The following is a 23,995-nucleotide window of genomic DNA, read 5'->3' as shown; positions in this document are numbered from 1 at the left end:
TACATATATATTTATATGTATTTCATAAATATTTATATATACATATGCTATCTTTACCATTAAATGTAAGCTTTTTGAGTGCATGACTGCACTTTTCTTATTTTTGCAACCTGAAGTGCTTCCTTAGCAAAGCACTCAACACATATTAATTAGCAAATAAATGCTAGTTCATTGATTCCAGTGGCAAGAAACTCACTGTACATCATTGGTGTGTTCACTTGTACAGAAGTATTGGTTATGTCATTGTCTGGTTATTGCTTATGGCCCAGAAAGACAATGTAATCAATCTCTACTGGATACTAGGTACAATTCTGCATCATGGTCTGATCTTTAAGTCCTTCCCATTCTTCATGTATGTTCTTATGTGGGGATTTCTCACTCATGGGAAATAACTCTGTGCTCATTTTCTTTCTCTAGAAAAAAATACATTATCCTTCACTTGGTGGTGGTATACTCTACTGGCTAATTTGTGGGCCTTTAAAAATGTAGCCTACTTTTGTAGCTGGCAATAGGGAGCCACTGAGGGTAGTTTAAGGAGCCCTGGCCATGAAGTCAAATGACCAGGATTCAAATGCTACCTTTGATGTTTCCTTTCTGTGTCCATTCTCAGTCTCAGTGCTCTTCTATTATAAAATGAGGGGGATGGGTGAAATGGCCATTGAGTTCTCTACTGGATCTATGATCCTATGATAATCATCCTTGAAATGCCTTCTTATTTACTGAAGATTTTTATTCAGTATCCAGGAAGAGCAGTGGAATAGACTATGAACTCCTTGAGAAGATTTAGGGACTATATTTGTCTTTTTTGATATTTCCAGGGGTTAGTATAATGCCTGGCATGGAGTAGGTACTCACTGAATGCTTATTGACTAAGTTTGCAACAAATCAAATTTTTGGGAAGGCTCTTCCCTAACTTTATCTAGTAGTCTATCTTGAGGAGATAGAAGGGTTTAGTAGATTAAATAATAATTCATGTTTTTAAGCATTTTAGAGTAGCTCGGTGGCTGAAAATTAGGAAGACCTATTCTTTTTTTCCCTTGAGGCAAGTGACTTGCCCAGGGTCACCCAGCAAGGAAATATTAATTGTCTGAGGCCAGATTTGAACTCAGGTCCTCCTAACTTCAGGATTGGTGCTCTACACTAACTAGTTGCCTATAGGAAGTTCAATCCTAGTCTCTATCCATTCTATCAATTCTAGTTCAATCCAGTCTCGATAATTACTAGCTGTATGAGCTTGGGTAAGTCACCTAACCCTGCTTGCCTCAGTTTCCTCATTTGTACAATGAATTGGAGAAGGAAATGATAAAACACTCCAGTATCTCTACCAAGTAAGCCCCAAATAAGGTTACAGAGAGTCAGACATGACTGAACCACAAAGATCACTTTACTGTTTACAAGTATTTTCCTTAGAACCACTCTGTGATATAGTTACTACAAGTTTCATTGTCCCCAATTAACAGAGATTTTGAAAGCTAAGTGATTTACCACAAATCCATGAATAGTATCAAAAGCAGGTTTCAGATCCAGCTCTTCTGACTATTGTGACACATTGTCTTTAGAGAGCCTTTTGAGATCCTCTAGTTCAACTTCATTTTAAAAATGAGAAAGTTGAGTCCCAACTTACTTACCCAAGATCACACAAGTAAATTGAAGAGTTACCTGCAAGTCCAGAGTTGTTCCTTCAAGAGCTCAAATAGAGGAATTATCTTTACCAAAGATTAGGGTGCTCTCTTTCCACTGTGACTATTCTGGGTGAGTAATAATATTGAGGAGCTTGGTGGCATATCATAATAGCATAATGGCATATCAAAATCCTGTTTCAAGATGTGTCCATCTTTTTATAAACCAAGAGATTAAATCTTTTGCTTTAAGAAGGTAGAGTAGGGTTACTGTTGCAGGCAGAAAGAGAAAGGACATGGTTAGCTCTGGATGACAGGGAAACAAGAGAAGAGGTGTTTATGGTGTTTCCCTTCAATTTGAATTTTATGCCATTCAGGAAGGTGTGTGCCCTGTTTGGAGTCCTGGCATTCATCGAGTCCTTCTTATCTCTTTCTCAAACTTTTCCCCACTAGAACTGAGTATGTGGGAGGGAAAAGGGGAGGAAATAATGAGTGTAACTGATGCTGTTAGCATAGAGAAGAACCATGGCAGAGTGGAGTGGAAGATCAAATCCTGTCTCTTTGTCCCACCAGGGTCTGGGGGTGTAGCTGAGGCTTAGATTTGAGGGTAAGATCTGGGTCTCTTTATTTGCCTCCAGTTACTCTGTTTGGTTTTAATTTAACCTTTCCTTCTGATTAGCTTAGCATCAGAAAACTCATTGCAACGGAGATTGCTTCAGTTTTGGTACTTACACTTCATTAGTAACCCTCATTTAGTCCTGGATGGAGGCCTGGAGGATAGAGAAAAAAACTCCTAATGCCTTACTTTATAAAGGGCTCAGAATCCCAGTTATCTCTTCTTTTTTGTATCAGATGCTTTGCTTGATTTTGATTCCACCCCCCCCCCCAATTATCATCTCTCTCTTTTTGGGCTTCCTTTTGTATATTGTCTTTCTCATTTGATTATAAGATCCCTTCCAAAGAAATCCCAATAGACTTTGGGTAGAAAATGCCATTTGTAGCCAGAAAAAGAACTGGAGATTGAATATAAATCAACATATTGTTCACTTCTTTTTTCTGTTTTTTTTTTTTTTCCCACTCCCGTGGTTTTTCCCTTTTGTTCTGATTTTTCTCTCCTAACATGATTCATAAAGCAATGTGTATTAAAAATAAATTAACCAATTAACTTAAAAAGGATTATAAGCTCTTTGAGGACAGAGATGGTCTCTTATTTGTATTCCCAGCCGTTAGCACAGTGTGTCTGGCACATAAGAAGTGCTTCATAAATACTCATTGTACTGTGTGATGTTGGACAAGTTACTACCCTTAGCAGAGAAGAGGTCATTCATTCTACGCCGGTATAGAGAGCTCCTTCCTTATGTCAAGGAAATTTCAGCTTCAGCTACAAGCCCAAGGGGGGCTTGAACATCCCAAGAAAAGGTTTTACAAACTAGAGATTGGAGGGGGGTCAGAGGAAAATGTCATTCCCTGTTAGAGACGGGAAAAGCAGGGCTAAGAGCAGGTGATCGGAAGAAAAGTTAGGCTTCGGGGAACAGAGTAAGTTCTACAATTCTGAGAGTAGTGGTCTTTTCTTTATTTCGGGGGTGAGGATGAGCCCTTGGGAACGAGCGGACTAGAGGAATTTGAGTATTATTTTTTTAAATTAGTTTTTGTTTATTTACCTTCGTTTTGGAATATGTCCCTCCCCACTTACTGGGCCTTCTCTTATTACAATGCTTAAAAACAAATAAAAATTGTTCAGCAAAAACCAGTCATATGAAGAAGGATGCGATATCTCTTTTCCCTAGGCCCCCACCTCTCGAATAAAGCCAGTACACCTCCGCAGGGATTTCCACTTTCCACCTCGTTCATAAAGAAACTCTAAAAGGACTTTTCGGAAAAAGGGTGCCCTATCGAATCACCTAAGCCTCCGCGTCTCCCCCGCCCCGGGACAAGGGGCACCGAGCGGGATGTGGGGTTCCCGGTGTCGGCCGGCTCCGGGGCTCCCCGGCGGGCTGGGCCGCGCCAGGCTGGGCTGCCCCGGGGTCCTTTGGCGCCCCCGCGACTGAGCTCAGGAAAACATGACATCAGCGCCCCGCTGGTGCTGTGTGCAAAGCTTTCTGATGGTTGGTGTTGGTCCGGGACACGCCTTCTCGGGAGGAGAACAAAAACAAAGCGGAGGGGCCCGAGCGGGACCCAACGGGCCACTGCCGAGAGCTCCCTGCCGCCTGCGCGCCCTCGGAGCAGCTACCGCCGCCAGGTGAGTGAGCCGCTCCTGCCCTCCGGCCTGCCAGGGCCGGGCGCTCCCCCGCCGGGCTCGTGCGGTGGGCAGTGGGCGCTCCCGCCCCTCCGCGCCCATCCTCGGCAGCCTGGTGGCAGCCGCAGCGTGGCGCTGGCCGCCTGGCCCTCCCCTGCCCACGCTGGCTCCGGGACGGCCGGGAGGGAGTTTTTCTGAGTTTCCTGGGTCCCCGGAGCTGAGCGGGAAGCGGGGGCCAGCCGTGCCGGCCGCCAGGCTGCGTTAGCTCTTCGGCTTGACTTCTCTCTCCTGGAGGGTCCTCCCCCCTCGCAGCCCCGCCAGCAGCCCCTGGCCCCTGGCCCCGCGGAGATTTCCCTCTTTCCTTATCCTTCCTTTCTCCTCATTTCTGCTGAGCCTGAGTGACAGTGACAACTACAAAGCTTGCTTATCGAAGGGGAAATGTGGGCATCTGTGTCATTCCATTCAATCAAGTACCTCTGATGTGCTCTGCGCCGTCCCCTGCTCCTCCCTCCTCTGGTTTCCAGTTTTCTTGGGGCCCAGAAATAAAGGACTGTGTGACTGGGGGAGGGGGACGGAGGGGTGACTGGGGAGGACTCAAAGCTTCAAATCTAGATCCCTTCTTCCTCTGGGGGCCTCTAGGCCTTTGACACAGAAATATTAGTTAACTGTGAGTTCTCTGCAAGTACTCTTTCTTTCCCGCTGCCTTTCTCTACGTGCTTGTAAGATCTGCTTTTCCTGTTCTTATGCTTCGGATCAGTGCCATAGATTTAAGACCTGCATCTTGGGCTTGGCTGCAGAGAGAAAATTCCAGAGGCCTGAAAATTCACATAATTGCGTGATCTCTTGGGGTCCCTGGCAGCCCAACCCCTAGTTCTGGCTTTCCTGATATGAGACATAGAAGAATACAGCTGGAAGGAACTAAAGAACTGTCTAATCCAAACCCTCTGTTCCCGCCTTTTCCTGTCTTTTTTTTTTTTTTTTTTTTTTTTTGAGTTGGAATCAGGATCTGCCTCATAGATGGCAGCTGTACAATGCACTTCCTTAACTTCCTTGTATAAAATGCTGGGTTCTGCCTTTGCCTACTTGAGTTCCTCCATTTTAGGGCATAGGAGAACTGATCTGTCTAAATGACCTTTGGCCTGTCTTGGGGAATTAAATGGAATGGACTACCCCTGGTTGGGCTTAGTCTGTGGCAGAGCTAAAATGAGAAGGGATTTGGGGAAAAAGCAACAGAAAACTTTGAGATTTATCGAGTCATTCTTTCAGAGCCAGTCCCACAGTATCAATCAGCATAATGTTGAGGAAAAACCATAAACTATAGCTGTGTGACCCTGGGCAAGTCACTTAACCCCAGTAGCCTCATCAAAAAACAAAACAAAACAAAACAAAAACCCTCATAAACTGAATAATAATCTCAATTTAAAAATCAGAATTACAAATGAAATTATACACAGCACCAGAACATTTATAACTATTTATGTATATATAAGCTATAATAAAATAACAAGCACCTTTAAACTTCCCTCCAGGTAGAAGATGTAATGACAGTAGGAAGAAGTTATTAGAATATTAAGGCAGAGCTTATTAAACCATTTTGGTGTCTTTTATTTTATTATTTTTTAATTCTCCACATCAAGCAGTGCATATTATAGTGGATATGGGGTTGGTTTGGGGTCTGGAAGAACTGAGCTCATATCCTACCTCTAAGACTTAATCTTGGTATGAACTCAGGCAAATCCCCTAACCAGACTAGTCTTAAAATGAGGGGGCTGGACTAGATGGCCCTTCCAGATCTAAAATTATGATCTCCTTAGTTCTGTTTGTTTCTTCCCTTTCAAAGAAATCCCACATTGAAGGGAATTCTTCATTAATTCTCTCATCAGTTCTGAAGTTAAGGAGAGAGCTTCCCTCACATAGAATGGAGGGAAAAGAGAGCCCCTTGATTCCCTTGTTTTCTTGGATAACTGAAAAGCTCTGCTATCTTTGGAGTGCAGGCCCACTTCTCCAGTCCTATTGAATCAACCTTTCCCCAGATCACTAAGCCATCACTGACACAGGGTTTTAGAAGAAGGTATGAGCTCTGTTGAATTTCTTCACAGGTCCAAGCCAGCAGGTCAGTTTACAGTGTGAATTAGCCCAGAGTTCATCCTTCTCTCTATCTTAAATTTTCCTCCGGGGATATCCTGAATTAAGCTGTATGTAGTAGGTCAGAGGAAAGGAAGTTCATTAAGGAGTGTTATATAGGGTGATAAAAGGGAAGAACTGGACTTTCTAGCTTTTCATTAAAAGGGATTGGGGGAGGTTTAGCGACTGGTCAGCTGGACAGAAAAGGCTGCATTTTCATTGTGGAAACATGACATTTTAATGCTGGGAGGAAGCTCTGAGAGCACAGGGGTTGCTAATAAGTGACATAGTGAGGAAAAAGAGAGACAAAGAGTCAGAGACACAGAGATATAGATAAAGAGACACAGAGAGAAGCAAACAGAAACACAGAGGAAAATAAGGAGAGATAACAACTCCATTCCTTTTCCCACCACTTAAATCTAACTTCTTGAGTCTGTTTTTTTTTTCCCCCCTGACAGAGACACAGAGGAAAATGAGGAGAGATAACAACTCCATTCCTTTTCCTACCATTTTTGTCTGTTTTTTAATCCTGACTGTGCTGGATCTTTTTTCATTTAACTTCAAATACTTTTAATTCTGGCAGTTAGAGACAGAGCTCAAGACTATGTTGTAGAAATCTGGAATTCTTAAACTGTCCCACTGGCTGGTAAATGAATGGGATTTTATTCATCATCTTTCTCTGATTTTATTGAAACCATGTTAAATAGTGATTTGCCCTTTTTCTTACATTGGTAACATATAGAAAATAAATGTCAGAGAAATAGAAAAACATTAAAGGAATTGTGTGGTATTCTGGAAAGGCAGATTTGGAAAGATTTTGTTGGCTATTGGAGTTTATATATTTGGGAGTAAAATCAGCCTTACAGAGAGCTCCGAACAGGAATGAGATCCAGGAAGAAAGGTATTGAGTTAAAAATAGTATTCTCAATAGGAAGCAAACCTAATGGGTTATCTCTGATCTGAATTGTCCCACAGGGACAAAAGTAAAAATGAACATAAGATGCCACAGATTGTAACACCAAAGTGATCATAGCTAGAAAAATTGCAATTGTAAGACAGTAGCTGGCATTGGTATTATATTTTGGGATTGTAAAGTTTTTTTTTATAATTATCCATAGACATTTTGAAGAAAATATAGATTTTTCACATTTTAAAGAAATAAAGCAACCTATAGAAAATCACACAGCACCATAATGAGAGGCAGGTGAGCTCTCATAACCTCTAATTTTCTGCTAAGTACATAACTCTAGAGAGGAGAGGATCAGTTCCTGGAATCCTTATGCATAAGATCACACTGGATCTAAGGAAGTGTAAACTGTGAGGAAAAGAATAAGTCTAGAAAAGGGATTTTCTCAAAAGAACAAGGATTAAAGAGAGCCCTTTCAGGACAACAAAGAAATGGAGGTGTTATGAGGGGTAAAGGAGGAGAATGAGCATTACTAATAAGTTCCTCTGTCACTGTCTGGAGGGTAAGCCCCTTGTATCCTGCCGACTGCCTCCAGTTGTCAGGATTTATATGATAATGTTGTGGCTGGAATACATCGCTCCCTAGGAATTTGTCTGACGTAGGCTATTAATGATTCCCATGTATGGTAAAGTGTGTAAATATTGAGGCTTCTGGTATTTCCAAGCTTGGGTTCAGTGGCTTTCCCTAGGCCAGAGGAAGTGTTTGGGCTCCTAAATAATGACATATTGGGGGAAACGAACTAGAAGGTAGCTACTAGTATCCAGGATCTGCCCTCAGAAATATCAAATGTTTTCTTCACTAGTATCCTTGTTTGGGGAGTGAAGGAGAAGTAGAATCAGTGAATTAAAAACAAAATAGAACAAAACAAAACAAAACAACACCCCCTCCCCAGAACTTAGTAATTCATAAGACTCCTTTTATCTCTACTACTTTTATCTTTGAGAAGCAATATGATAGAAGGAAACGATATTTGCTCTAAAGCCAGAAGACTTGGGTTCACATTTTCCTCCTGCCATTTACTAATTTTTTTTTTTTTTTTTTTTTTTTGACGTTGGAAGTGTCTTCATCTCCTTAAATTTCCTGACTTATAAGATAAGGGGAGAAGATGACAATTCCTGTTCTAGAGTCATGATCTTCCTAGAGAGCAGTGATATCCATATTGTTGCTTCTATTTTTCACCATGATTCAGTTTCTATGCATAGAGTCCTATAGAAGGAAGATACACAGGGAGATACAAAGGATAGACAGGAAAGCTATCTAATTTTTTAAGCTTTCCCCTGTTCTTGCCCATGGATAGCTCATGTTTAGAGTAGCCAGACATATAAAGAAGTGAAAATGCATATTCACATGAACAATTTCAAATGAAAAGAGCACAAAGTGAAGTCTCATGTGATAGGGAGGAATGGGATGGTATCAGTCAAGGAAAGCTTCCTGGAGGAGGTGAGTTTAGAGCATATTTACAAAGACAAGGAGTGTCATGGCTTAGTTGAGAGGAAGAGGGAGGGTTTTCATTATTGAAGGAATAGGGTGACCAAAGGATGAGGTTCTTTGGCTATTAGAAGTGAAAGGGAATGATCTCAGAGAACCTGGGAGTCTAGATTTAGAATTGGAAAGGACTATGGTTTGAAATCATGTAGTTCAATTCCTCCCTCCCCTCTTTTTTTCTTCAGATAAGGAGACTGAGTTTTAGAGATATGAAGATCACAAAGCAAATTAAGATTGGTTCTAGGTTTATTATATATTTTACTGTACCCTCACTGCCATTGATTGTGTGGTTCCCAAACTTGCCATTTGGTGCCACTGAACCAGGATTGTATCAGAGGAACAAGTACTTTCAAGAAGTACTAGTAGTCTTCAGTAGACATATTGAGAAACTTAGCTTCCAAGGTCAGCCTTGTCGTCCTTGGACTGAGTTTCTCTCGATGCTGTTTATTCCTCTAAGTGGCTCCTGTGCTTTGAGAATCTTTTCTAGGCTATTCAGATGTCACTTTCTGGACAATAACCCTGAGCCTTAACAGGATAAGTCCTATTCTTTTTCTTATGTCAGCTCTTTGCAATTTGGATAATTAGGCAAGCTGAGGTTGCAAAACTCAAATGACTGATAGCTCTTCTGTATACCTGGCCAGATACCAAAGAGCCCAGGTAATGTCAGCAGCATATTTCCTAACTAGGCAAACACTGGACAGGTCTCCACCATACTGAATGTGGGTGGGGACTTAGAGGGAATGTCTGAGTGCTGTTCTTTTTCCATGCTCAATCTCGATTGTGTTTGGGCTGAGAGAAACAAGATATTAAGAGTAGGTCATGTACTTTTGCTCAAATGAATTAATGGGATAAGGGGAAGGGGGAAAGAAGCAATCCCTTATTCTGCCTTACTTTGGGCAGTAATGGAGAGGTTCTATGTTAATAATTAAGCCAGATATTGTCTGTGGATTATTTATTCATATATATATATATAGTGGCTTTTGTAAATGCTCAGATCTGACCTTTATATAATACCTTAAGATTTGCAAAACATTTGCATTCATCACCTCATTTGATCCTCACAATAATCCTGGGAGATGAGTGCTATTATTATCCCCATTTTACAGATGAGGAAACTGAACTGAGAGAGCTAAGATTCAGGTCCTCCTGACTCCAAGTCTAACACTGTATATAAGTGCTTCAGAGTGCTTTCTTTATAAAAGTCTGTTGTTCTCCCTTCAATCCTCTTTCTCAAAGAGGACCGATGACATCATAGATGACGTTTTGACTTGCTCCTAAACTGGATTTAAATGAACTAGAGCTGCACAAAGTCATCAACCTCACTCTCTCCTCCAGAGTCATAAAGTCTATTAGGAGGACAAAAGTTGATAAGACTAGTGGTCCTGGATGCAATGGATGACCTTGGCCTTTAAAAAGACTTTTGAGAAAGAAGGTATAACCATTATTGTTTCCATTTTACAGATGAGGAAACAGATACTAAAATTAACAGTTTTTTTCTTCAGTCACTTAACACATAGAGTTAATATTCAAAATGAAATCCTTTCCCTCTAGACCCAATGCTGTTTTCACCACTTTACAATGAAATGGATTGCATAGTTTTGATTCAATTTTCTTTAAACACTAGCTCTTCTGAACCTGAAAAAATCATCTCAAGCCCTATTTAAAAATAGAATTAGATTGTAAATAAAAAGCTATAATAAAAAAATAGAATTAGAGAGGAACCAGGTGAGGAAGCTGCTGTCATCTCAGATCCCTCTTCAAAAGTATCTCATGTACAGCGTGATTGCCATCCAATGACAGAATTTGCCAGTTGAAACTAGGAACTTATCAAAAGGGGCCAGACCAAGATTGCATGTCATTGGAAGTGAACAGATAACAGGAGGCAATTTCTACCTTGCTCAAAGGGTTGCATTTTAATAACTGATTTGTTGGAGTTGAACTCCAAATACATTTATTGTGCACATACCTTTAAATTAGATGTGACTTTCCATTTGTGCACAGGAGGGTGGATATATAGCACCTAGAACAATACCAAAAGGGACTCTCTGCACCCAGCAGGTGTGTGGTTGGCACTCTTATTCGAAGTAGCAATTATTAACCACCATCTAGGACATGTGCAGGATAGTTGGTTATATAGACTAAATTTGAAATGTAGATTTCTATTTTTTTTTGCAGACTTTTTTGAGCCAAAAATATATTCTTTGCACATCTATAAAAGGGCAAGATAATATAATGGAAAGACTCAATCAACCAGCATTTACTAAGTGGGATTAGTAAGTGTTATGTGATAGGTATTATACTATACTAAGAGATGGGAATATGAAGAAAGACTAAAACAACAACAAAAAAACCAATCCCTACTCTTAATGGGTTAAAAGTCAAATGGGGATACAACATACAAACACACAAAGCAAAGTATAAATGGGAAGAAATCTCAGAGGGGAAATATTTGTAAATAAAGGCTTTGATTGAAATTCTAGCCCTGTACATTTCAAGCTGTGTGGCCCTGGCATTATCACAAACTTTCTGAATTTCAATTTCCTCATCTATTCTTGTATAATCTAAAGGAAAGGGTAATTGTGAGAGTCAAGTTAGCAAACACATAAGGCATATGGGGCACAGTGGATAGAGCACTGGGTTTGGAGGCAGGAACACCCAAGTTAAAATATAGCCTCAGACACTTGTTAGCTGTGTGACCCTGGGCAAGTCACTTAGCTCCTATGTGCCTCAGTTCCCTATCTGTAAAATGGGAACACATTGGAGAATGAAATGGCAAACCACTTCAGTATCTTTGCAAAAAAAAAAAAAATTCCATGGACAAAAAATTCATGGTAAAACATGACTGATCTATTAACAACTATATATGTATGTATGTATGTATAACAAGTGCTATATATGTTATATATATAAACAAGTTATTAATAACTATATATATAAAACAATTATAAAAAGAAGATGTATATTACATAAGAGAACTGAGGTCCAAGTACTTTGTCCCATCCCCATCAGCATAGTTGAGAGAGATAATTCAGCAGACTTTCAAGAAAAAACTACCTAGGACGCTGCCCAAGCATCTGTGCTTGGGAGGGAGGTTTAAGGACTCTGTTAGAGAGCCCATTGATGATGAACAACAGTGTCTTGATTTGTGCAGGTTTTGTGAGAGTTCAAGGATTAGTCTCCCAGGAAAGTATTTGCCATTTTCAGAGCCTCCTGCAGGCCTCCTGTCTTTCAAGAAGCATAAAAAGGAGGCACCCCTCCCACCTATTGGTGACATAGAGCCTTGGAGAAACAGGCCTCCTTTTAAGGCAATCCAGGATTCCAGATGTCAAGGACTTGGCCAAAAAGAAAGGGGCTGGGCAGAAACCGGGAGGCGGAGAAAGAAATGAACTGGAAATCCAACTTGTTCTCCCCATAAAGACAAAGAGAGAACAGCTAAGTCTCCTTTCAGTGTAGACTCTCCCCTAATATGAAGCTGGCAAGACATTCCCTAGTATTAAATCAAAAATCACCAAACCCTATTTATACATGCGTCCAAAGACCTCTCTGCACCTTCTGCTGCCCTAGCTCTTGAGCTTCTCCTTCATTAAGTACTTTTAAGTCAGATGGGTCTTGAACTCCCATCTTTAGAGGGAAGAATCTAACCAAGTGATTAATGGAATCTGATGAGACCAGGCTAAAAACTGGTTTTATCTTTTATATAAGAATACCCCAGTAAGAAGTCTCTGGGGACAGATTTTCTCTCTGACTGCTCTTCTGGTCTCCGTCTTTTCTTCTATAGTTTCTTATTCCCTGGAAACTTGCCTGGAAGTTTGCCTGTGGCTTAAAGCCAGAAGAAACAAGGTCCAGCTTCTATGTAGCTCAGCTATGGAGTGTTGTGGATCTCCCCCACAGGGCAAAGAGTTCTTGTAGTTCAAAACACAATTTCATTTGAAAGCTGGCTCTCCATCACTTAGGGTAGGGCTCTCCATCACTTAGGATAGGGCGAGATTTACCGTTGATGGGGATGTATAGACTCATGTTGAATTCTAGAACCATAATTTGCCCTCCAGAGAGCTCAGAAGACCAGGGTTTGAATTCCTCCTCCAGTAGGTATTAGGTGTATGATTGTGGGCAAATCTCAAGCTCTCTGATCTTTAGTGTCCTGATGTATAAAACAATGATGATAATAGTTCTGTTTAGAGTTTACAGGAAAGTAATTTGTAAGCTCCTAAAGGCTATGTAGATATGAAACTATGAAGATACCATCATACCAGATAAAATCATTAGGACTACAGTGATGCTCCAGGGGTTAGGGTGAAAGAAATGGTAGTAGAGATTAGAGTAAGGAATAGGAATTGATGACAAAGAGCAGAGCTGAGAGTCCCCTGAATTCTTTGGAAGCAGATTATATATTATTTGGAAGCATAGCTAGAGGTTGCAGAATCATAGAAACATAAATAGGGACTTTTCAGGGAACTTAGCGGTCAACTAGTTCAAACAAACACTCATATTTCTCAAATGGAGAAATTGAGGCCCAGAGCTCAAGTGACTTACTTATTCAAGTCACAGGGAGTCAGTGGCAGAGCTGGTATTTTAACTGCAGGCTCATGATTCCAAATTTAAGGCTCTTTCCATCCTACCATAAGAAAGAGGCTGGGAAAGGTAAGAGTTGAGCATGCAAAGGCTCTGGGATTTGGACATGGCATATGTGAGCAAACATATTCCAAGATGCTGGAGACAGCATAGTACAGGGGAAAATACTCTGGAGCATTAAACATCAAATGAACAAGATCTGTGCTTGCTTTCTGGAATTGTCATTTACTTCTTCTCTGATGTCAGTCAAGTCACACCCTTGCCTCAGTTGCCTCATCTGTAAAAGGAAGGTGTTGGAATAGATGGCCTCCAAAGTCCCATCCAACTCAGCATTTGTGAACCTATGGTGTATGTTTTTGTCAACCTTTGTTTTGGAAAAGGAGGGTTATAGTCTTTTTTAACTATTTGATCCCTCCCTTATTTGGCTCTAGATACTTTCTGATGTTATTAAATTGTCTTCTATTTAATGAATGATATTTGTAACAAGAGATCCCAGGGAATCAAGTCCCATTTGAAGCTTTCTTCCTAATTCTACTTCAATAAAGAACTCTCTACCTCTATTAGAATCCCTTCAAGAATGAGACAAATCTTGCCAGTTTGTTCACTTCAATTGTTGTAGCATGCTCACTCCAACTTTTCCAAATAATTATCAATTAACACATATTTACCCAATGCCTGTGTATGTTCAGCTTGATTCTGGGTATTCACATGACAGATAGAGGGAAGGATTCAGAGATGGCTAAGACAAAATCTTTATTGTTATGTGCTTTCAGTTTTCTGTGTGTTTTGTCTCCTTGACCAAAGAACTATCTTGGAGCTACATCTTCCCTTAGAGTCCAGCACAGGACTTTCCAGCATTGGGGTTTTTTGTATGACCTGCTGGAAATCAGACGAGTAGACATGTAGGACCAAATGAAGCTTGGGAAACATTTAGGAAATCTGTAGGATCTGGATACTCTGTTATGCTGAAATAACACATTTAGGGGGTTTTATCAACCATGTGTTTCATGTCAACTCAATCATCATCATCATTTTTTTTTTTTTTTTTTTTTTTTTTTGGCTTTTGTTGGCTTGGGGAAATCCTTCAATGGGCATGCTCTAAAACTGGGAAAGAGTAGATACTCGATAACCAACTGCTGACTTGTTTTGGATAGAAACCTACATAGGATAGCAGGGTTAAAGGAGGATAAGCCTGAGGGAAACAAAGACCAGGGGTGGGGGAGGCATTCTGTCCATGGATGGTTGCCATCAGGAAGCATGCTGATCTCGGATCTAACTCCAGTTCTGCCTCATTATTCTTGACCTTTTGTCTTTTCTCCATGTCTGCACAGCTTTCCCATGCCTGTTTCTGTGTTTCTCTCTCAGGATGCCGAATTGGGGAGGAGGCAAGAAATGTGGCGTGTGCCAAAAGACGGTTTATTTTGCCGAAGAGGTTCAGTGTGAAGGCAACAGCTTCCACAAGTCCTGCTTCCTGTGCAGTGAGTATGGTACCCCTGGGCCCTGCCGTTGCCATGGGTAGTTGGGACCAGGGCCCGTTAGCATTGACTAGGCCTGTCAACCCTCTAGGGAACCCATCCTACAGGATATAAACAGGCTGAAATTTGGCTGAAACAGCAACTGGGGAGGGCAATGCTGTAAGGACCTCTTTGTTCTCCCAAGAAGCTGCTTTCCTAGGAGATGAACTGGCCAGAGAGTTGGTGGCAATGGCATGATGTCTAGGGGATGAGAAGAGAACATGTTGGGACTTTGTAAACAAAACTTTGCTGCTTTGGATTTTTATTCTTTTCATCCCAGTCATAGTCCAGACATTTAGGAGACAGACCTTTGGGCCCCAAGGAATCACTGGCCTTTGGAGCCAAAGTTTTTCTTGTATTAAGACATTGGATATCAGAAAATGGTGACTCTAGAGAGTAGAACTGGCCCAAATCTGGGGTTAGATCTATATCCCTGTTGCCTCATAGGAATTCTCAACCTCTCAGCCCACTCTTTGCCTCTGTTTTCCATTCCTCCTGCTGATCTTATTCATATTCGGAGGAGGAAGAGGAAGGAGTTCAGAGCCACAAACTCTTAACAAATCCCAATCATCACAAAGGAGAATTTACCCTTTAGCAGACCTGGAGTGGGTGGGAAGGCAGAGGGAAGTGGGGGCAGGCAGAGAGATGTGCCTGTCTCAGTCACTAGGGTAAGCTTCCTAGGAATCCTGCCTTCTTATGATTTTTGTTTGATCATTGGAGTAGCCCATGCCTAAGGACAAGTTGGTAGCAAATGAAGGCAAGTCAGTGAGGAAATATTTGCTGAGCATTTGATAGGATTGGAAAAGTCCTGAAACCTGTGCTATTCCTATCAACTCCTCAGCATAAGGAGATTAAAGCCAATGGCTATGAACCATCTACACTGTCTGAAAGGGTCTCTTCTAGCAGCTGACAAAATCTTCATAGGTATCCAAAGGGGGCTTTTTCTTTATCCTTGAGTTTCTTTGAAAAAACAGACACAAAAACAGAGATGATGAGAAAGAAAGAGACAGAAAAATAGAGAAATATAGGTAGAAAGAAAAGAGAGAGAGAGGGTGGAGAGGACAGAGAAGAGATATGGGGAGAGATGGGGAAAATAGGGAAAGAGAGAGAGAGGGACAGAGAGAGAGACAGAGACAGAGACAGAAAGAAAGGGAGAGAGGAAGAGAGGAGAGTAAAAGAGAGAGACAGAGATACAGAGACAGACAGAGACAGAATAAGAGAGAAAAAGAGACAGACAGACAGATAGACACAGTGTGAAGGGAGGGAGGGAGGGAGAGAGAGAGAGAGAGAGAGAGAGAGAGAGAGAGAGAGAGAGAGAGACTGAGAGAGATTATAAGAATTTTGGAATACTCTTCCCAGGTCACTTAATGGTTGAATTGAACCTGTCAACACACATAAACCCTGAAGTTACAATAACAGGCAAAGACCCATTACTTATGCTTAAGGTTTTCATATTAATCAGAGAATCAACTTGTAAGTCAAATCAAGTAGCCTTTATTAAGCACCTACTAAATGTCCCTATTAGGTGCTATGTTAAGCACTGTGTAAACAACTAAGCACTTCTAAAAATGTGTACAGAATAGCTGCAATATAACTTAGAGGAAGGAGCTAGGGTGGAGTGAGACCAGGAAGATGAAATTTGAGCTGGGTCTTGATAGAAACTGGAAAATAGGAGGTGGAGGTTAGGAAGGAGAGCAATAATGGATAGCCAGAGGAAAGGAATGGGGTGTTGGGATCCAGAGTATGAAGAAGAGCAGGAAGATCACTGTTTCTGGATTACAGAATACTTACAAAGGAATGACGTATGAGACTGGAAACCTAGGACGGGCCAGGAACTTATTGCATTAGTTCAGTTATTAGTAAATAAGGGCACTAGCAGAGTGGTGGCTGGATGCTTGGAGAGATGGAGATATATGAGAATACTGTAAAAGTAGAAATAACAAGAATTAGCAATAGATTGGGGCAGCTAGGTGGTGCAGTAGATAGAGGGCCAAGTCTGAGTCAGAAAGATTCTTCTTCCTGAGTTCAAATCCCATCTCAGACATGTACTAGCTAAGTGACATTGGGCAAATCACTTACAGTCTACTATATGTTACATGAGGGCAGGAATCAAACTTTCTTCCTCTCTGTATCCAACGTAGGTATTACCCAAAATAGGCATGCAATGTGTCAGAGGGGAAAGTAAGGGCTAATACTGTTTATCTCAGTTTCCTCATCTGGAGAAGGAAATGGCAAACCACTCCAGTATCTTTGCCAAGAAAACCCCAAATGGGGTCATGAAGAGTTGGACATGACTAAAATAGCAACAGCAACAGCCTTGAATATATAGAGTAAGCTCAAAAGAGAAGCTGAAGATTCCACTAAGATTGTGATGTTTAGAAGAGGTAAGATTATAGAATCATAGATTTTGAACTAGATGGGAGTGTAAAGGTTATCCATCCCAATCTCTTCATTTTACAGATGAAGAAACTGAGACTTAGTCACAGGTCCTTGTGGCAGAGGCAGGAGCCAAACTCAAGCCTTCTGCCTCCAAATCCAGTGCCCTTTCCTCTGAACCACACTTAATATTTCATATAAAGTTCCATTTTTTCCTTTTCTTTTCCTTCCCTATTACCCACTAACACTTGTCACATGCCTATTTTGAGCAATGCCTTGTGCTAGGTACTACATTGAAAACAGAGATTAAGAAAATCTGACTTCTGCCCTTATGGAATATATATGGGTTATACTAGTTAAAGCAGAGATTGATTAATTGTGTATTCATCTGAACAAGGTAGAAAAGGAGATTAGTGGGTGACAGGGCAAGTTGAGGAAGGATATAAGCTTGAGTCATCCAGTTTAACTGAGAAGATCAAATTAGCTCCATGTCCATTGACATTCCTCTTTCCTTATTGCTGAGTTAATCAGGCTGAAGATATCCCAAACATATCTAAAAAGGGTTATTGCTGATTTCCTCTCAGTTGACAGCCGGAAAAGATGTGTTTGGTGAGCATGGACCAAATGGACCCCAGCGAGTCACTGTTGGCCACTGGCCTACAGTGGAGAGTGCAGAAGCAGCAGCATCTTGTTATCAGCAGCTTTCTGTCAGAGCCTCCACTTTGGAATTTTTGAGTTGTTTATCTTTCCAGAGTGAGTGGGAGCTGTCTTGGCAAGCTGGTGGAGAGGAGGGTCCTGTCTTCTGGGGAGGAGCAGCTTCCAGAAGAATGTTGTTTAATCTCTGTCTAAGGGCTAGCTGGGGTATTAGCTTTCTTGTAGCCTGAAAGACTTTGTTTCTAATCAGGATTAGTCAAGGCAACAAATGGAGATAGTCAGAAATGTAGGACTATAGTACAGATAGACAAGGGCAGGATCTGGGGCCAGATTACCACAGAGACCATGATTCTGCATTTTTAGTCATGATATAACCAGTAGCCAAAGTTGGAAAAGGCATAAAAGGAACACACACACACACACACACACACACACACACGCCAAAGGAACAGAATGTATTCAGGACTGACAGTTCATTCTCCTGGGCTACATTTGTAGGAATGTCCAAACTGGGTCCAGAATATAATTAATCAATTAATCAGCACTTTTGTTAAATTAGCATCAATAATGTCCTAGGTAGCTAAAAGGTAGCTTGGAGTAATGAATAGAGAACTGCCCCCAAAACAAGAAAGTCCTCTGCTTCTGGTGTATATTAGCTGTATGACCCTGGGCAGGGGACTTACTAGGACATTGACTCTCTAAGACTATAAACTGCAGAGAAGGTGCTCACCTGCAATAGAAGAATGAGCTTCTTTACCTGGTAATTGCCAACTATACTTTAGTATCCATGTCCCAGCCATTGTAATAGACACTGGAGACATAGATGAAAAAAGTGAGACAGTCCTTACCTTCCCCTATGGAGGAAGAGAGCATGTTCTCAGATGAGTAAATTCAGGATATATACATGATCATTGGGAGGGGAGCCCTACAACTGGGGGAATTAGAAAAGGCATCATGTAGGAGGTAATATTTGAACTGACCTTAAAGGGAGCTAAGAATTCTAAGGAGGGGGAGATGAGGAGGGAAAGCATGGCAGATATCAGGGACAACCTGTACAAAGGCACTGAGGCAAGAGATGAATGTCCTTTTGGGGAGTAACCAATGGGCTATATTGACTGTGGAGCAATGAGAGAGGTTAGATTCTAGATAATTTATTCCTTTGATGTATCTAGGAAGCCATATTGGCTCTTTGGTCTCCTGGTATCTCTTTTGCTTTTAAGTATCCAATTGGATTTGTCATGTTGTTCACCAGATTGCCAATTCTCCATTTTGTTCATTTCACATTCACCTCTAATTTTTATCTGATGGGGAATTGGCAGCAGTCTGGATATCCTGGGCTGGAAAAACACCTTTGCCTGATATGTCCAGATAATTCAGACAATGGTATGTTTTTCACTTTGACTTATTGGGCAGTTGACTGATCTCTCCCTCTCTCTCTCTCTCTCTCTCTCTCTCTCTCTCTCTCTCTCTCTCTCTCTCTCTCTCTCTCTCTCTCTCTCTCTCTTCCCTACCTCCTCCTCCTCCTTCCTTCCTTCCTTCCTTCCTTCCTTCCTTCCTTCCTTCCTTCCTTCCTTCCTTCCTTCCTTCCTTCCTTTCTTCCTTCCTTCCTTCCTTCCTTCCTTTTCTTCCTTCTTCAGCACAAGTTAGGGATTTCATTGAGATTATTCCTGCTCAAGAAAGGATTTTTTTGAACTTGATGGACTCTGAAATATTTTCTAATAATAATATATCACTTATAAACCTATCACAATCTGAATTGAAATTTCAGGCAGAGAGAAGAAATTTGTGATCAGGAAGCTGCTTGTTAATCTGATGGCAGCTCTCAATTTGAATTTAGGATGACCAACATTAGAAAAGGACTTTTTCCTTCCTAGAAGAATAGAAGAGTTCGTCAGCATTTGAGGTCTGGGCAGAGTTCCTGGTACTAATATGCCAAGCTCTGAAACAGCTGTAAAAGAAATAATTGCATTACTATCCTTAAAACCTTGAGATTGCTTTCCTCTGACATTTTGAGTCCTTGGTTGTGGATTTTCCTGAGCTAGTATGATCACTTTGAGCATGAGATGGACAAGGGAAAGCTAGGATATGCCAGATAAAGTAGGGAGGAATCAAAGTTGGAACCAGTAGATGGAGAGAGATGGGAGGATGGACATCCAACAAGCACAAGAAGAGGCAACTTGATGGGGAAGCGTGGGGCCAGAACAGTGCTAAATATTTTCAGGGCCCTCTCAGTATTTTTGTAGTAAGGGTTGAGATAGAGTAGGTAGCAATGATTGATAAACAGTCCACCTTAATGTCTCAGGTTCCCTGCTTTATGAGCATGTGTTTATCCTGAGCAGAGAGGAAGTATATATATAAAACACCTCTTGGGGGAAAGAAGTATTTGGCAGTAAACCCTGTGGAAATTAAAATTCAATCAGTCTTAACATTGATTAATGAAAGTAGTCACTAGTAGGTTGACAGTATGAATGAATGAATAAATATTTATTCACTATGTGAATAGATGAATAAACATTTATTCATCTTATATTTGAATCCTCAGTACTTGACCATAGTATTGTTGTTTAGTCATGTCCAACTCTTCTTGACCTCATTTAGGATTTTCTTGGCAAAGATACTAGAGTGGTTTGCCATTTTCTTTTCCAAGTCATTTTATAGACAAACCCTGAGACAAACAGGGTTAAGTTACTTGCGCAAAGTCATAGCTAGTAAGTATCTTTCCTGATTCCAGGCCTCTCTATTCACTTCACCACCTAGGTACTCTAAAGGGAGACCACTAATCTACACATATAGAAAACCACAAATTAACATTATCTATGTTTTATTGTATGATTATTTATTCTGCTAAATATTTTCCAATTATGTTTTAATCTAACTTAAGTCCCTACTATGATATATTGGGGGACCTCTTTTTGCTGTCTGCTATGGTGGACCCCACAGGTTGGTAAAGAGCAGTAGAGAAATCTCTCAGAAACTTTTTGGAAAACCAGATTGTACTTTTATGGGTTTAGAGAATTCTCACTAAGGAAATTCCCTCTACCAATGTAGAATGACACTTGCTTTGCTATTTACTGTCTTAGAGTTCCCTGGGGATCTTTAGAAGTTATTTAAATCACTATAAGGGGAAGCACATGAACTCCAAGTCTTCTGAAATCTGGCCTGGATTTATGGTCTTCAGAGTTGTTTAAGGCCATGCAGCCAGTTTGTGTCAGTGGCAGAACTCAAACTCAGATCTTTTGGAGTCCAAGGCCAGTCATCTACTTGTTACACTTGTTATTACTTCTCTTTTGAAAAAAGTGATACTAATAGGAGGGAGCTTCATTAGAATAAATGGTTAATTTAATTTCATATTCAGGTGAAGTGTTAAGAGTTGGCTGCTCCAGCTTTGCTGGCTAGGCAATAGAACCTCCCAAGAGTGTTTACAGTGTAGAATCCCTGCATACTTTTGGTCAAGAGCCCCATGACTGAGATATAAATTACTAAAGTCACTGAAACATGGGACTCTGCTACTAAATTTTTCTTTCTAAGCCTTATTCTGGTATAAAAATTACCCTAGAGATTCAGCAAATTGAGTGTTGAGCCTGGAGTCTGAAGGATGTTAGTTTAAATCTATTCTCAGACATTGACTGGCTGTGTGATCCTGGGCAAGAAAATTAAACTCTGTTTGCCTTAATCCACTGAGGAAGAAAAAGGCAAACCATTCCAGTATCCTTGCCAAGAAAACCTGGGCTGGGTCATAAAAATCAGATAAACTGGACAATGATAAAGAAGTGAGCCTGAAACCCTTGGGGTTAAACATCTGGACTCTGAGCTATAATATGTCTTAATTAAGCTCAAATGATAATAGCCTTTCACTACAAAACAATACTTTTAGCATGTGATGAGGCTAGCCTTTTTGATGTTATATGTATAGAAATATAAATATGTATATAAACACACTTCTTCCTTCCTTCCTTCCTTCCTTCCTTCTTCCCTTCTTTCTTCTTCTTTTTTTTTTTTTTTTTTTTTTTTTTTTGAGATGAGATTAGGATTAAATGACTTGCCAAAGGTCACACAACTAGTTAAGTGTTTATGGTAGGATTTGAACTCAGGTTCTTTTAGCTCTAGAGCAGGCGCTCTATCTACTGAGCCATCTAGCTACCTCCACATATGTATCTTTGGAAGTGTTGAAAGCAAAATGATATTTTATATTCTTTATCATATCACTTTTTTTGGTCAGTATTCAGTATATTCCTATTTATTTTTCTGCATTCTGTTTTGAAGCTTTAAGAAGTATTTCAAATGTGTCTGAATGTATAAAGTAGTAGTAGATTGCCCTCCATGGTATGATGCTGCATTGTACATAAAACTGCCTATATTAAAGTCTGTCTCAAAAAAAGGAGAGGGCTATGGAGCAAGGAGTCGGTGCACTCGTATTATAATCCCGGATCTGCCAGGATCTTAGAGAGTATAAGGATGTACAAAGTGCTTTCCCCATAGGAATCCTGACATAGGTGGTATCACAACCTTGGCCATTTTACAGATAAGGAAACTGAATGTCCCAAAAGTTAATTCCCTGTTCAACATCTCACTTTCTTTCTTATCTGTAAGATGAAGGTACTGGGCGAGATGCTCTTTTAGGTCTCTTTTAGATCTAACATTTTAAATTAAGTGTCCTTTAATCCTTTTAGCTTCCTCAAGGTTTCCCACCTTCCCTTTGGTCTCATCTGGGCTTCAAGGGAAGAAAAGGATGATCTTGGCCAAATCTGGAGACTTCTCATCCCTAGATGGGAATGCTAGAGCCTTTGGCCTTTTGTCCCTCTCCCTCCTTCCTAACCACAGGGAGCTCCTCCTAGGAGGCCAGCCCATTAGAGAAGAGGCTGGAAAGTTCCTTATTTAGTCTTGCTTCTGTACTGGATTAGGGTGGGGATTGGGAGGGACAGGGGCAGGCCAGGAGGACCTATATTTAGGCAAAAATCTCTAACCTGAAGATTCAGGGGAGGGAGAGTAGAGGAATAATTAGTCAAGGGACCTTTAAGGAAAGACAACTGATATTTGTACCAAAAAAAAAAAAAAATTAGGTAGCCAAAAGTCTAGGGTGCTTCAAGGTAGGGTGAAGTGAGGGGGAGGGTCATAATTACTGTAACCCTTTCCTTGGAGGTGAGGACTTGGGAGACTCTCCAAAGCCAAAATAGCCCCAAGATTGGCTGCAAAATTTTCCTAAATCCAAACTCTATAATTGGTGCATTAAATCATCCCAGATTCCTTTACCTTTTAGTTCAAAGAGGTACATAAATCCTGAGGGCATTAAGCTTGGAGGAAGAATTGGTCTGGGAAGCAAGTCATTTTTATTTTTTCAGGTTTCAATTTCCTCCTCTGTAGACTAAGGTGGCTGGTCCCTTTCATCACTGCATTTCTGTCTGTGACTTTAACCTACCCTAAAATGGGAATCAGTGATTTTTGTACCTACAGTATGAAATTCTGTACCAAGGATATTGTTTCCCAGAATCAATTTTTAAAGCCAAAACACGTGGACACCATTTCTGGAGAAGCCATCATGCTAGAGGGAAAGGGTAGTAGGACTAAAATGAGGTGGAATTCATGTGGACTGTCTTGGAATATATAATTTCCTATTTTGACTTTTATTTGACTAACTAGCTGCTATTTTTGTTACATCCCTAAAGGATTGCAATAGCTTTTACCAGCTTCTAAATTTCATGCCCTGGGCCAAAGCTCCAGTTGTCCTACCCTGGTTATGGCTCTCACAGATTTTTTTTTTTTTAATTTCTTCCTCTCCAGTGGTTTGCAAGAAGAATCTGGATAGTACCACTGTGGCTGTTCATGGTGAAGAGATTTACTGCAAGTCCTGTTATGGCAAGAAGTATGGTCCAAAGGGCTATGGCTATGGCCAGGGAGCTGGAACACTGAGCACTGACAAGGGAGAGTCTCTGGGCATCAAGCATGAGGAGTGAGTACAGAATTCCATCTTTTTCACAGAATGAGTAAGGTGTGGTTAGTTGTTTGTATGAAAACAACCAGAAAGTCTTAGTGGACCACAAACTCGATGGGAGTCATGGCAACTAAACAAAAAATAATACTCTTCTATCTTGTGTTTAGAGAGTCACTGGAACTTGATGGTCTCACTAACCTCATGATCCTGGTTAGATCAAACATGGAATCTGGTCCTTAATTCAGGACATTACATTTTAGAAAGGATATTGATAAAAACTAGAGACAGAAAAATGCCTCTAGAATAATGAAAAGCCTCAAGCCTCTACCATAAAAGGATGAGTTAAAGAAGCTGGGAACCTTTACCTTGGAGAAGAGCTTATTTAGGAAAGACATGATAAATGCCTTTAAAGTATATGAAGGGCTATTATGTGGAAGGATTACATTTATCCTGCTTGGCTCTGGAGGACACAAGTTGGAGTAATGGAGATAAGAGAACTTTCTGCACAAGACAGGGAAA

The 23,995-nt window shown here is 40.7% G+C and overlaps 1 protein-coding gene across 1 annotated transcript in view; it reads left to right on the top strand.

The window, feature by feature from the left end:
* The first annotated feature begins 3,703 nt into the window (after positions 1-3,703).
* CSRP1 (cysteine and glycine rich protein 1) overlaps positions 3,704-23,995 on the top strand; it is a 32,305-nt gene continuing 12,013 nt past the window's right edge. Inside the window, exons 1-3 of the mRNA XM_074308763.1 lie at positions 3,704-3,858; positions 14,369-14,481; positions 23,326-23,494. Coding sequence (XP_074164864.1) covers positions 3,722-3,858; positions 14,369-14,481; positions 23,326-23,494 — 419 coding nt within the window. The 5' untranslated portion in view covers positions 3,704-3,721. The remainder of the gene's footprint in view (positions 3,859-14,368; positions 14,482-23,325; positions 23,495-23,995) is intronic.

Source organism: Sminthopsis crassicaudata, chromosome 4, assembly GCF_048593235.1.
Source record: "Sminthopsis crassicaudata isolate SCR6 chromosome 4, ASM4859323v1, whole genome shotgun sequence".
NCBI lineage: Eukaryota > Metazoa > Chordata > Mammalia > Dasyuromorphia > Dasyuridae > Sminthopsis > Sminthopsis crassicaudata.
Note: the sequence above shows the minus strand (reverse complement) of the source record. Positions and strands in the feature narration are given on the sequence as shown.